Source organism: Leptopilina heterotoma, unplaced genomic scaffold (assembly GCF_015476425.1).
Source record: "Leptopilina heterotoma isolate Lh14 unplaced genomic scaffold, ASM1547642v1 Lhet_81, whole genome shotgun sequence".
In the NCBI taxonomy this organism is placed as follows: Eukaryota; Metazoa; Arthropoda; class Insecta; order Hymenoptera; family Figitidae; genus Leptopilina; species Leptopilina heterotoma.
Window position 1 is genome coordinate 1263257 of NW_025111185.1, and position 13068 is coordinate 1276324.

Below are 13068 nucleotides of genomic sequence, written 5' to 3' on the forward strand. Positions count from 1 at the left end.
TAGCCTAACTTTATAAATATTACCGTGTAGTGAAAGATAAAGTTAAAAAAATTGCAACTCGTAAGATCCTTTTGTATAACATTACAGGATTATAAAATTTCGTTTCCTGATTCCATTCATCGTCCTCCCTTCTTTTCAATGAAACTAAATTCTCAGCTTCCCTCATCACACCACACTTGTTTTCTAGGAATTTCAAAAATGAAATTCGCGGGGCTTCGTTAGCGTTGTTCATATATAGTTGCAGTGAGGTGTGCGGGGGTGCGGTGGGTGCTTCCTGTAGTTGGTCTAAAAAAGAGTGAAGTGTCGAGAACTAGCTGCGAATGTCTCAATGTAACGAAAATGGTGAAGTGTGTGAAAAAGTGTAAGAACTTGGATAACTCGGACCATGACAGAGGCGTCGGAGGAGTAAGTAAAATGAAAAGAATTCATAAAATTCAATAAAAAACCCTTGTAAACTCTAGGTGTTCCGCTGCGTCTCCTCCATTTTAGATTTTATTGGAAAAGCAGCCGTAACTCTCCATGTTCAAAGCTCGACAAATTTTCACCCTCTTTTTAATTTTACGATATTTTCCATTAATTTTCATGAAATAATTTTCCAATGTTGATAAAATTCTAATTTACATGAATATTAATGTGTGTCATGACATTTTTCATCGCCATTTAAGCAGATGAGCACATGAATGTAATCATCTATTATCTATGGCGTGTATCATATGTCATCGTGTACCTGTGTCCTCCCTTTCATTTTAGGAATTATTCTAGTGATTCAACGCCCTTCTTGTGACTCCCACGAAACGAGCCTTGTTTGGTACTTTCAGAAACGTCAAGTGACAACTTTTCAATATTCACCTGATTGAAACTGTCAAAGCAATAACGAAAAACAATTGTTACTTTTGAATTGATGTCCCTAAGAGAATGACAGTCGATACAATTGACAGAACTGTACACGTTTTTGACGTTTGATTGTCGAGACTTTTCGAGACAATTACAGGCCTAATACAGTAGAAAAAATCTCTCTGTACGGAAAAATATAATTTTTCTCTAGGTTATGCAAAGGTTCTTTCAGTATTTTTATATTTTAATTACTGTTTCGAAAAAGAATCCAAAATACACATTAATTAAAATTATTTAACATTAAAGTTTGCTAATAAATTTCTTGTGATTCTTGTGATTTTCATCTTAGACGAAAGACTAATTTTTCCGAAGGCAAAAAGTAATTATCGACTTTTAGTTTCTATCTTGATTGAAAACACGTTATTTTGTAAATTTGTTTCGAGAATACGTTTCTATTTTTAATGTTCCCTTTGAAGTGTATTTCCGTTTTGCTCCCAAAACACTTGCTTAGTTTGGCTATAAAAATACACTTTACTTTTAATTTGAACTCAAACATTTTATCTTTAATAAAGTTAATTTTAATTGCGTGCACCAAAGACATTAATGAAAACGATAAAGTACTATTTCATATGATATCTAATATTGTTATTTTAACCAGAAAATTTAATTTTTAATCTATATTCTAAGTTCTAAATTACTAATTTCAGGAAGTTGTATTTTTTCCAATGTTGATGAAATTTGTGAGACTTGAAAGATAGAAAGAAAAATAATCCTTTAGAAAATTCGTTGCATTTTTAACTAATTTACAACACTTTCAATTTTTGTTTTTTAATTACAAATTAATAAAAAGTGTTTCGATTTTTCACTTTTTCTATTTATATTGGATAATTAATTCTATCTTTATAATTATATCTCATTAAATTTATAATTATATTTCGTTCTGTATTTATAATTACATTTTGTTTTAATTGATAAAAATTTGTCAGTTGGCGATTTGATAAAATTTTGACAGTTCTATAGTGTTTTGATAATAATTTCTTATGAAGATTAATTTAATTAAATTGAGAAGATTTGATGAAAATTTGTGATGAACTAATTGTGGGATTTTGTTTAATTTTCAGTGGTAATTATTTGGTGAGGGTACGGGCACAGGTGATGACAAGGGATGACAGTTCCGGAGGTTGGGTACCCCTGGGAGGTGGAGGTTTGGCAAATGTTTCAGTGAGACGGAGACTTGTACCTGGTGGTGGACACCAACTTAGCACAACAAATGGCACCAGTATACCAACAACTACCATCACCCCGGCACCTTCAACGACTAATTCCTCGCAAACAACAACAAGTACGAACACCAATAGCCAGGGTCATGCATCAACCGGTACCTCACCACCTGGTGCACCGAAAAGAAAACACGAATACCTCATCTTTGGGAAACGAATTACAGATCAGTCGGTGAGTCATTCAATTTGTTCAATTACAGGGTTGCCACGCAACCTTAAAACCTGGAAATGTCAGGAAATTTTAAAAACCTTGAAAAAATCTGGAAAAGTCAGAGAATTTCTGATCGAAATCCTGGAAAATTGTTTATTGTGTTTATTCTTGAAAACTTAATTTTACTTAAATATTTCAAAATTAATTCAATTTTAAAAGAGTTGCGTTTACAATTTTCATAAATAGATTAACTTCAAAACGTTTTAATTTGAAATTGTAGAAAATTTCCATTTTTAATTAATAAATTAAATAATAAAAAAGTCACAGGAATTCTATTATTTACCAATTTTTTCACAATAATTCAATTATTTTCATGAAGAATAACATTTTTATCACGAATTCAATTATTTCCATAAATAATAAAACTCATTGTAGAATTTCTATTATTTTTAATACAATTTTAATCGAATTTGTCGAAAAATGTAATTATTCTTAAAAATTTTATTAAAATTCATCAAAGAAATTCAATTATTTTTAAAAGCCTTCCTATAATTTATTTATTAGAATTTAAGTATTATTATTGTCAATAAATTTTTAATTAAATTTCTTAAAAGAATTTAATTATTTTCAAAAAATTTAATAAAATTCTTTTTAACAATTTAATTTTTGTATTTAAAAAATTGAATTCTCGTAGAATTTTCTAATAAACATTCATTTAAATATGAATTTCACTTAAAATTCGAAAATTTTCAAAGAAGTTTTTCAAAAATAATTAAAAATAATTAATTTAAAGAAGAATTTTAGTTTAAAATTTTTGAAAATAATTGAATTGAAATGTATAAAAATTCTCAAGAACAATTGAAGTCTTTTAAAGAATTTTATTAAAATTTTAAAAATAATTGAATCTTATCAAGAAATTTTTTTAAAATTAAATTGAAAATAAATTTTTTTTTAAGTTTTATCAAAACTTTCGAAAATATTTGAATTTCTACGAAATTGTTGATATTATTAAAAATAATTGAATTCTTGCGAAGAATTTTATTAAAATTTTTGAAAATAATTGAATTTCTGCAAAAATTTGTATTTAACGAAAATATTTAAATTCTTGCAAAGAATGTTTTTAAAAATTCCTGAAAGTAATTGAAGATCTGCAAAGAATTTTGTTATTTTAAATAAGAATTTTATTATATTTTTTTAAATAATTAAATTTCTACCAATTTTCTACAGGAATTTAATTATTTTTAAAAATTTTAATAAAATTTATGCAAAAATTTAATTATTTTCATAAATAACAGAATTTATCGCAGAATTTCGAAGATTTTTAATTCCACTTTCTTTATTAGTTTTCGTTTTTTTGATAAAATTCTCTATCAGGAATAAATTATTTAATAAATTGTTTATTTTTGTATTTAAATAGTTGAATTTTCTAATAAATAATAATTTTCTAATAAATAGGTATTGATTTAAAAGTGAAACTTAGTTAAAATTTTAGATAATAATTGAATATGAAATGCATTATAACGTGAATTTTTAGAAATAATTGAATTTTGAGAAGGTTTCAAATTAAAGTCTTTAAAAAATTTTGTTTAAATTATTTCAATTATTTGTAATACAATTTTCATCAAATTTCTCAAAAAATGAAATTATTCTTAAAAATTGTATTAAAATTTGTCAAGAGAATTCTATTATTTAAAAATTTGTTGATAAAATTCTTTATGAAAATTTAATTTTAATAAACATTCAATTATTTAATAAAATAGTTATTTTTTTAGTTAGATAATTGAATACTCGTAGAATTTTTTTAATAAATATTGATTCAAAGATGAATTTCACAAATTAAAATCTTTGAAAATTTAAACTTTTCATACTTGTAATTAAGAATTCTGTAGAATTAATTTTTCTCAAAAAGTTTAATGGAATTTTTTTTTAATTATTTGAAGTTTTTAATTTCTAATACATATTTAATTGAAGAATGTCAGAATAATCGGAATTTCGTAAAATTAAATTGTAAACAAAAGAATTTGAAAATTCACAAAGAACTTTTTCAAAAATTATTTTTAAAAAATTGACTTAAAGAAGAGTTTTAGTTGAAAATTCTAGAAAAGAATAATTGTAATGATAAAAATAATTTTTGAAGAAGTGAAAGTAAGAAAGTAACAAGTTTTTTTATTTCAAATTTTTGAAAATCTTAATTTCTATAAAAAAAATAATTATTAAATATTTATTTAAGAATGAAGTTATTGATGTTTTCGAATAATTTTCGTTTTAAAAACCTGGAAAAATTCTGTTTTTTAACCTGGAAAACCTGGAAAAATCAGGGAATTTGAAAAGAGCAAAAGCGCGATAACCCTGAATTAATTAATTCAAAGTTCTTTTTTTCGTCAATTTCAATATGATTCTAATATATTAATTTTTCTATTTTGTTATTTTCGATTTTATTTTATTATTTTCTATTTCTTTTTTATTCTAATTTTTTAATTCGTTTTCATTTTAATTTTCTCAATTTGTTTTTATTTTCTTTTTCTAATTTCGTTTTTTATTCAATTTTCAGGTGGTTCTTAGCTGTACTATAAAGAAAGATTTTGAATATAACAAAGTCATGCCTACATTTCATCACTGGCGTACAGGAGAGAAGAAATTTGGACTGACATTTCAAACTGCTGCAGATGCACGTGCTTTTGACAAGGGAGTACGAACTGCGGTTGAAGAACTTTTAGAAGGTCAGAAATGTCCCGAATTTTCATTCCTAAAAGTTCTTTTTGATTTTCATAGTTTTTTATGTTTTTTTTCTTTCTTTGGTTTTTTTTTTATTTCTTTAGTTTTTTCTATACCTTTTCTTTAGCATTTATAGATTTTAAGTGCATAATAACGATTTAAAGTAATTTATTTATTTCAATAGCAGATTTTCGGACAAATTTAATCTCTTTAATATGAAATGGACAAATAAGGGTGTAAATTCCCTTTTTTCCTTGCGACAGTTTTTTTTAAGTTTGAACAGCTTAACTAAATATTAACCATATTTTTGCCGCTAACGAACTACAATCACACGAATTTCTAATTTGATTTTAATTGAACGATCAATTAATTCAATTTTAATTCATCTGCACATTTTGAAAATATTTCTCAAGACACATATTGATACAGAAGCTTGTATAAACAGTTTATATTCACGTTATATTCTCTAATTGAAATATCAAACAATATACAAAATCGATATTCAAATTAAAATATACATTATTTATAAACTGAATCCAAATGTTTACTTTTGTCATCATGAAATCGTATTGGAAAAATGTTCTTTTTCTTTTTTGTTAAAAACGTATCAAAGTTTTCATTCAGTATTTCATTATAATCAGGGTTGCCACAGGTCAGGGAATTCAGGGAAACGTCAGGGAAAGTAGAATTGATCAGGGAAATCAGGGAATTTTATTAAAAGAAGTGGAAAAAAATTTAACTTTTATTGCAATAATTCATAACAAAATTCTGAATTTTTGAGTCTTTTTTGTTTGCCTTAAAAAATTATCAAGAATTTTAATACAAAACATTCAATTTTTTCTATTTCTGACAATTATATATTTAAAACAATGTAATTCTTGAAAAAATATTGTAAAATTATTACTTAGAAATTATTTAGTGAATAATTTTACTTAAAAATTTTAAAAATAAATAATTTTCTAAGAAGAATTTTATTATTTATGAATTCTTGTTAAGAATTCTATCATAATTTTTGAAAATAATTGAATTCTCCCGAAGAATTTCATTGCAATCTTTAAAAATAATTGAATATTATCGAGAAATTTTATTTAAATTGTATTGAAAATAATTGAATTCCTGCAAAGAATTTTATTATATTTTTTTGAAAATAATTTAATTGTTGTAAAGAATTTTATTTTTGGAAATAATTTACATAAATTTACATATATTCTGAAATAATTGAATTTTATAAGAGTTGCAATTACAATTTTTCATAAATAATTAAATTTCAAAAGGTTTCAAATTTTAATTTTAGGAAATTTTAATTTTGAATGAATTTAATTAGAAATTTTGTTGAAAATAGTTTTTTTTGGAAAATTTTAATTCAAATTCTTTTGAAATTAGTTAAATTGTTTAATACATATTTAATTATTAAAAATAATTGATTTAGAAAAGAGTTCTCTGAACATTGTTAAAAATAATTGCTTTAGAGGAGAGTTTTCTGAAAATTTATTGAAAAGAATTGATTTAGAGAAGAATTTTAGTTGAGAACCGTAAAAAATAATTGAATTTCAGAGGAGTTTACAAATAATTGAATTTTGAAGAGATTTCAAATTAAAATCTTTGAAATTATGTATTTTTATTACTTTTAATTAACAATTCTGCACAAATATTTTTTTTTTGAAAAATATTTTTGAAATTATTTGAATTTTTTATTGTTTAATATGTATGTAAGAATTTCATAAAAATAATTTTGAAGAACACTTTTTTTGAGTATCTAATTATTTTTACAGTGAATCAGAATATTTTTTAGATTCAGGGAAAATGTCAAAATTTTAGTTGAGAACTCTAAAAAATAATTGAATTTCGGAGGAGTTACAAATAATAGCAATTTTTGGAAATAATTGAATTTTGCGAAGGTTTTAAATTAAAATCTCTGAAAATGTGTATTTTTAGTAAGAATTAATAATTATTCTATACATCTAATTTTTTTTTTGAGAAAATTTAATTCAATTTTTTTTTTGAAACTATTTGATTTCAAAATTAATTTCGGTGTACTTTCTTTGTTCTTTGAATAATTGTATTCTTAAAGAACTTATCAAAAATTATAAACAAATACTTGAGTTAGAGAATTTTTGTTTAAAATTCCAGAAAATTAGTAATTTTTGTAAATTATCAAATTTCAAGAAGTTTGAGATTTAAAATTATTGAAAATCTTAATTCATATAGAAAAATAATAATTATTATTTAAAACAGAAATTATTGACGTTTTCGAATAATTTTACAATTAAAGAAATTCGCAAATAAAAGTATTAGAACATTTTTTTGAGTTTCTAATAATTTTTAAAGTGGGATCAGAATATTTTTTAGAGTCAGGAAAAAAGTCAAAATTCTGTCTGGAAATTAGGGAAAAACAAAATTAATTTTTTGTGGCAACCCTTATACCACAATTCTTTTTTCTTTCTTTGGTGAAAAATTAAAAATTCTACATTTCAATTTGAAAATGTACCTGGTAAATTTGTCAGAAAAAAAACGAAAACATAAGCTATTAAATAATTATCGATTTTTTTAAATTCATCATTTCCGTTCTTTGAATATTAATAATTAACAAATTAATTATTGACAGGTCTTGCTGACACGACATTAAACGATGACCTAACAGGCGTTGCGGAGGATGATGTTTTTATGGTAAGACTTTTCAAAATAAAAAATAAAATAAAATAATCAAATTTTGAATACACATTTGTGAAAAATGAACTAATAATGATTATTTATTTCAGACTCTTAATCTACCAGTTGATCCCAGCGATCAAAGGCAAACGTCAGACACTTGTGGAATATTAAGAAGGACAAATTATCAATCTCACTGTTCAGATCTTTCGGGATCGCATAGATCAATACCATATATTAGCGAATCATCAATGAAAGTGCCCCTGTCGCATCATCCTCTAGAGTCAACGGCTGACACGACGTCTGATAATTATCCCTACGTACAACTAACGACATTAAATCATGAGTATTTGTATCCTGTGATTGACGATCATAAAACAGATCGACTCGATCGACGTAATTCGACCAGTTCCTTGAAGAAACCAGATATTATTGTTTCACAACCGACGAAAAACACTGCAAAACGTAATATTCGCTTTCGGTGTAAACATTGCCAAGAATTATATTCGGAACAACATAATCCACGTGGTTCATGTGAATACGCACCAGATCCAATTAGACGTGGAATTGCTTCCGTATCCTGTCTCTCCTGTGCACAGTGCATGCTCTATCATTGTATGAGTGACGCCGAAGGAGATTTCGCCCAGAATCCGTGCAGGTATGAAATTTCAATTATTGATTATATCATTGAAAATTTCAATTTATGTCACATTTCTTTCTTTATTATTTTGACTTCTTTTTTAATTCTCTTCACGTTCTTCGTACAATTCTAATTGAAGCGAAAACGTCTTTAAAATTACTCGAGAAGTCAACATTTAATGGGTCTTAATCACCTTTTATCACTTCGTTAATTAGACTTCTCCTTTTCTTTCTCATTATGCCGTTCTTCATGAAATTCCATTTGAAATATTTTTCATTTCATTTTCATTTCTTCGTTCAAAAAGAATATTATCGAAAAAATTCAATTAATTACGCAGGAATTTTCAATTATTTTGAAAATAATTTGAAAACTTTTAATTTTTTGTCAGGTGCAGTAATATTTTGTCAATTAGACAATAACTACAAGTCTCGCATTTCTCTGATTTTATCAGAAAAATGTTCTGCTTTTCTCCTTATCCCGATAAGTCAATTTTACGAAATTTGAATTATTCAACTGATAACAGAAACAAAACAATTGAATTAACATTTTCCAAATTTTCAAGAGTTTCAATTTTAAAATCTTTGAATTATTATTTTTCAAATTTTCGGCTATAACATTTTCACTATTCAATTATTTTCTGCTATTTTTAACCAAAATTCTCCTGTAAATTAATTATTCTTAATAATTTTAAAGAAAGTTATTTAAAAATTCAATTACTCAAAAAAGAGAAAATTCATTTAAAATACGTATCAAAATATTCAATTGTTTTAAGTTCATTTTACGAAATTTGAAAAATTCGAAAATTTTTCCTTTAAATAATCGAAAATTGATCTAATTTCAAAAATATTTTAATTCAATTTTTGAAAAAAGTACATTTTTTAGAATTGTTAATTAAAATTACTTAAAATTGAAATTTTGAAAAATTTCAATTTTCGAAACTTGTAAATAATTATTTTTCAATATTTCTGCTATAAGATTTTCACTATTCAATTATTTTTTGTAAATGTTGACTAAAATCCTCCTACAAATCAATTATCTACATATTAATAATTTTGAAAAAGTTATTTAAAAATTCAATTATTCAAACCAAAAAAAAAACGAAAGTTTACTTAAAACGTATTTTTAATCAATTTAAATTTAAAAAAATTCTATTTTACGAAATTTCAATTATTCTGAAATTTTTCCTTTAAATATTTAAAAATTCAACTACATAATTTTAAAAAAATTTGAAATAAATTTTTTTAAAAAAAATTATTTTTCAAAATTCATAACTAAAATTACTTACAATTCAAATATTCAAATCTTTTAATGATTATTTTCTGTAATTTTCAACTAAAATTTACTTGTAAATCAAATATTAATAATTTTTAATAATTTTGAAAGAGTTATTTAAAAATTCAATTTAAAAAAAAACGAAAGTTTATTATTTATTTATTCAGAATTTTTTCCTTTAAATATTTAAAAATTCAACTAATTTAAAAAGAATTTGAATTAAATTTTTTCAAAAAACTATATTTTTTAGAATTTATAACTAAAATTACTTACAATTAAAATTTCCAAATCTTTTAATTATTATTTTCTGTAATTTTTAACTAAAATTTATCTGTAAATCAATTATTCTTAATAATTAATATTCTTAATAATTTTGAAAAAGTTGTTTAAAAATTCAATTGTTCCAAAAAAAGACGAATTATTATTAATGAAAATAACTGAATTATTGTGAAAAATTTTGTTACTTATGGAAATAATTGAATTCATCTGAAGAATTTTATTGAAATTTTTTGATAATTGAATTACTGAGAAAAATTTTGTTACATATGGAAATAATTGAATTCGTGCAAAGAATTTTAATAGTTTTGAAAATATATGATTTATTTTGAACAATTTTACTAAATTTTTAAAAATAATTGAATTTTTGAGAAAAATTTTTGTTTTTATTTATTAAAGTAACTGAATTATTGTGAAGAATTTTATTAAATTTTTAGAAATAATTGAATTCTTGTGGAGAATTTTATTAAATTTTTTAAAAATAATTGAATTCCTGAGTAAAATTTTATTATTTATGGAAATAATTGAATTCTTCTAAAGAATTTTAATAGTTTTGAAAATAATTGATTTATTTTGAAAAATTTTACTAAATTTTTTAAAATAATTGAATTTCTGAGAAAATTTTTGTTATTTATGAAAATAATTGAATTGTTGTGAAGAATTTTATTAAATTTTTAAAAATAATTGAATTCCTGAGTAAAATTTTGTTATTTATGGAAATAATTGAATTCTTCTGAAGAATTTTATTATTTATGGAAATAATCCAATTATTGTTAAGAATTGTTTTTGAAATTTTTCAAAGTAATTGAGTTTCTTTTAAAAAATTTTATAAAATTATGAAAATACATTGAAATTTTGCTAAGAATTTTATTAAAATTGTGAAAAATAATTGAATTTTTAAGAGGAATTTAATTGTAATTGTATTGAATATATATTTAAATTTTCATAAAGAATTTTTTCAAATTTGATATTTAGAAATAGAGATTTAATAGTTTTTAAATTTATTGATCTTAAGTTTTTGGCATTCAAGTGAAAGTTAATATTTTTGTTGCTTCCTGTAATTCGTTTTTTTGTCACGACAAATTTTTTTGTATATTAAAAAAATTAATTAAACGAAAAAATCAAGAAATAATTTTTTCAAATGAAATTCATCTCTAATTTTTATGTCAAAATAAAAATAAATCGTCGCATTACTTTTTCGTTTTAAATTCGATTATTTTTTTTAATTAAATTTAAATTTGAATTTCTTTTTTGAAGGGAGTCAAAGTCGATACGATACGATTTTTATGGGGTTTTCCCCATAAAAATCGCATCGACTTTGACTCCCCTTAAATTCGATTATTTTTTTAAAATTAAATTTCGATAACTAAAAAAAAAAAATGTTGAAAATTAGTTGTAGCACGGAGGAAGGATGTGGACGCCGATGGCTTGGCTTAGCATTACTGTCGTTGATTGTTCCTTGCTTGTGGATTTATCCTCCATTAAGAGCCGTACATTGGTGTGGAATGTCCTGTGGAATCTGCGGTGGTCGTCATCATCCAATGGAATAACTGGAGGAGCCCTTTGATATCTCTGCTCCGTTCTTGGTTGAATCGTCGCGTTACAATTCATCGCGCAACACAATAGCCAATGTCTATGAGTGTCACGATTTAAATTTGGGACGATGTCAGAGATACCAAAGGGGCAGGCAGCTACCTGTTCATGCGCTTATTCATCAACGTCATCACTGAGAAGGTGACTTACAAATTTTTTTTTTTTAAAATAACGAACGAGACAAAAGGAAAAAGAAAACCCAAGCACAATCCGAACGCATTTAATCCCTTTTTCACATGTAAATGTTACGTACGTTTCGTGTCATTTGTTAGCTTGCTGCATTATGTCGATGTACTTGATGAAAGAGACGCAAAAAAAATCTCTCTCTCTCTCTCTTCTCTCTCTCTCCCCCTTCGAGTATTATAATATACTTGATGTTTGATTCGTTAGTATTATATCAATGCTAGCAGTGTTCGAATCTAATATGAGAAAAACACAAGGAAAGTAAAGTTAAGTTTTTTTCTTGTAGAAATTTTATTCAGAAAATTAGAACGTTGATCGTTTTTTTTAATGATTCGCACATGTAACTGTGATCAGGAAATGTTTTCCTCAATTTTTTAGGTTTCGAAATTTTTGGGTCTTGATTCGATCACTGCTGTGGAAGTAAATCAAGAAGTAGAATTTTTTTTTTAAACATTGTCAATTGAAAAATTACAACGCAAAAACGTGTTAACGAATTTTTTTTCAAATCTGATATTTTAAACGATTTTCAAAAAAAATGTTTGTCATTTTTTTTTTTGAAACTTGATCTGCTTGCTTAGTTTTCAGTCTCGTCATTAGAAACATTAGGTTTCATTAACGTGGTTAAAGAGCTAAACAAGCAGACCGAACTGACATAATGCACTTACTCTTAATTAATCAAGAGCACTGCCTCAAGTTATTGCGCGGAAATTTTTTCGGAAGAAATTAAAAAAAAAGTGCCGATACAAAGTCTCGATTCTTTTTCTATTATTTAGTTTTTTTAAGTAAAAAAAATATTCGAGATTTGAGGCATTACTCTCAAGTACTTCCTTTTTTGCGAATTTTTACATTTTTGACAATCTATTATTTTTTCAAGCACAAGCATTTTTAATAAGTACGAGAATCATATTTATTTTATTTTTTTTTTTTTAAATAAGTCTTCGTTTACCTTGTACACATTAATCCTAGTGAACTTGGATAGAAATGAGTACTGCTTGTATAAAATCAAAGGATTGGAGCTGCAGTGCCAAAATATTTTTGCAACGAATTTTATTTAGACTAAATCGCGTAATTGGAATTGTTTTCCGTCGTAATGTACAGTATTAACGTTTAAAAGTACGATTTGCATATTGATATAAACAGATGGCTTAACTGACAACCAATTCCCATTTTTAAATTTTCAATTGCTTCTTTATAGATTTAAAGTCAATGAGCTGAAAGCTTTAAAAAAAGCATCAATTCAATATTTCTTTATTTTGAAATCGAAATATTTTAATAAGCCTTTCAAATAAAACGGGTAACAATTTTTTTAAAAACTAATTTTAAGCTAATTCACGTGCGTCAGTCTTTGTCGAAAACTACCGAAGAAAAATCGAACAATAAAAAGAAAATAAAAAATTTGAATTAAATAAAAGAATCTAAAAAATTTTAAATTGTACAATTTTCCAAAAATTGTATTAGTTAATTTTCTTTTTGAC

The 13068-nt window shown here is 24.2% G+C and overlaps 1 protein-coding gene across 1 annotated transcript; it reads left to right on the top strand.

The window, feature by feature from the left end:
* Positions 1-23: 23 nt before the first annotated feature.
* On the top strand, positions 24-13068 carry LOC122511184 (sprouty-related, EVH1 domain-containing protein 3). Its single transcript, XM_043626288.1, has 6 exons — positions 24-405; positions 1956-2286; positions 4817-4985; positions 7586-7647; positions 7740-8287; positions 11211-13068. The coding sequence occupies exons 1-6, from the start codon at positions 386-388 to the stop codon at positions 11365-11367; spliced, it is 1287 nt and encodes a 428-aa protein (XP_043482223.1). The 5' UTR covers positions 24-385; the 3' UTR covers positions 11368-13068.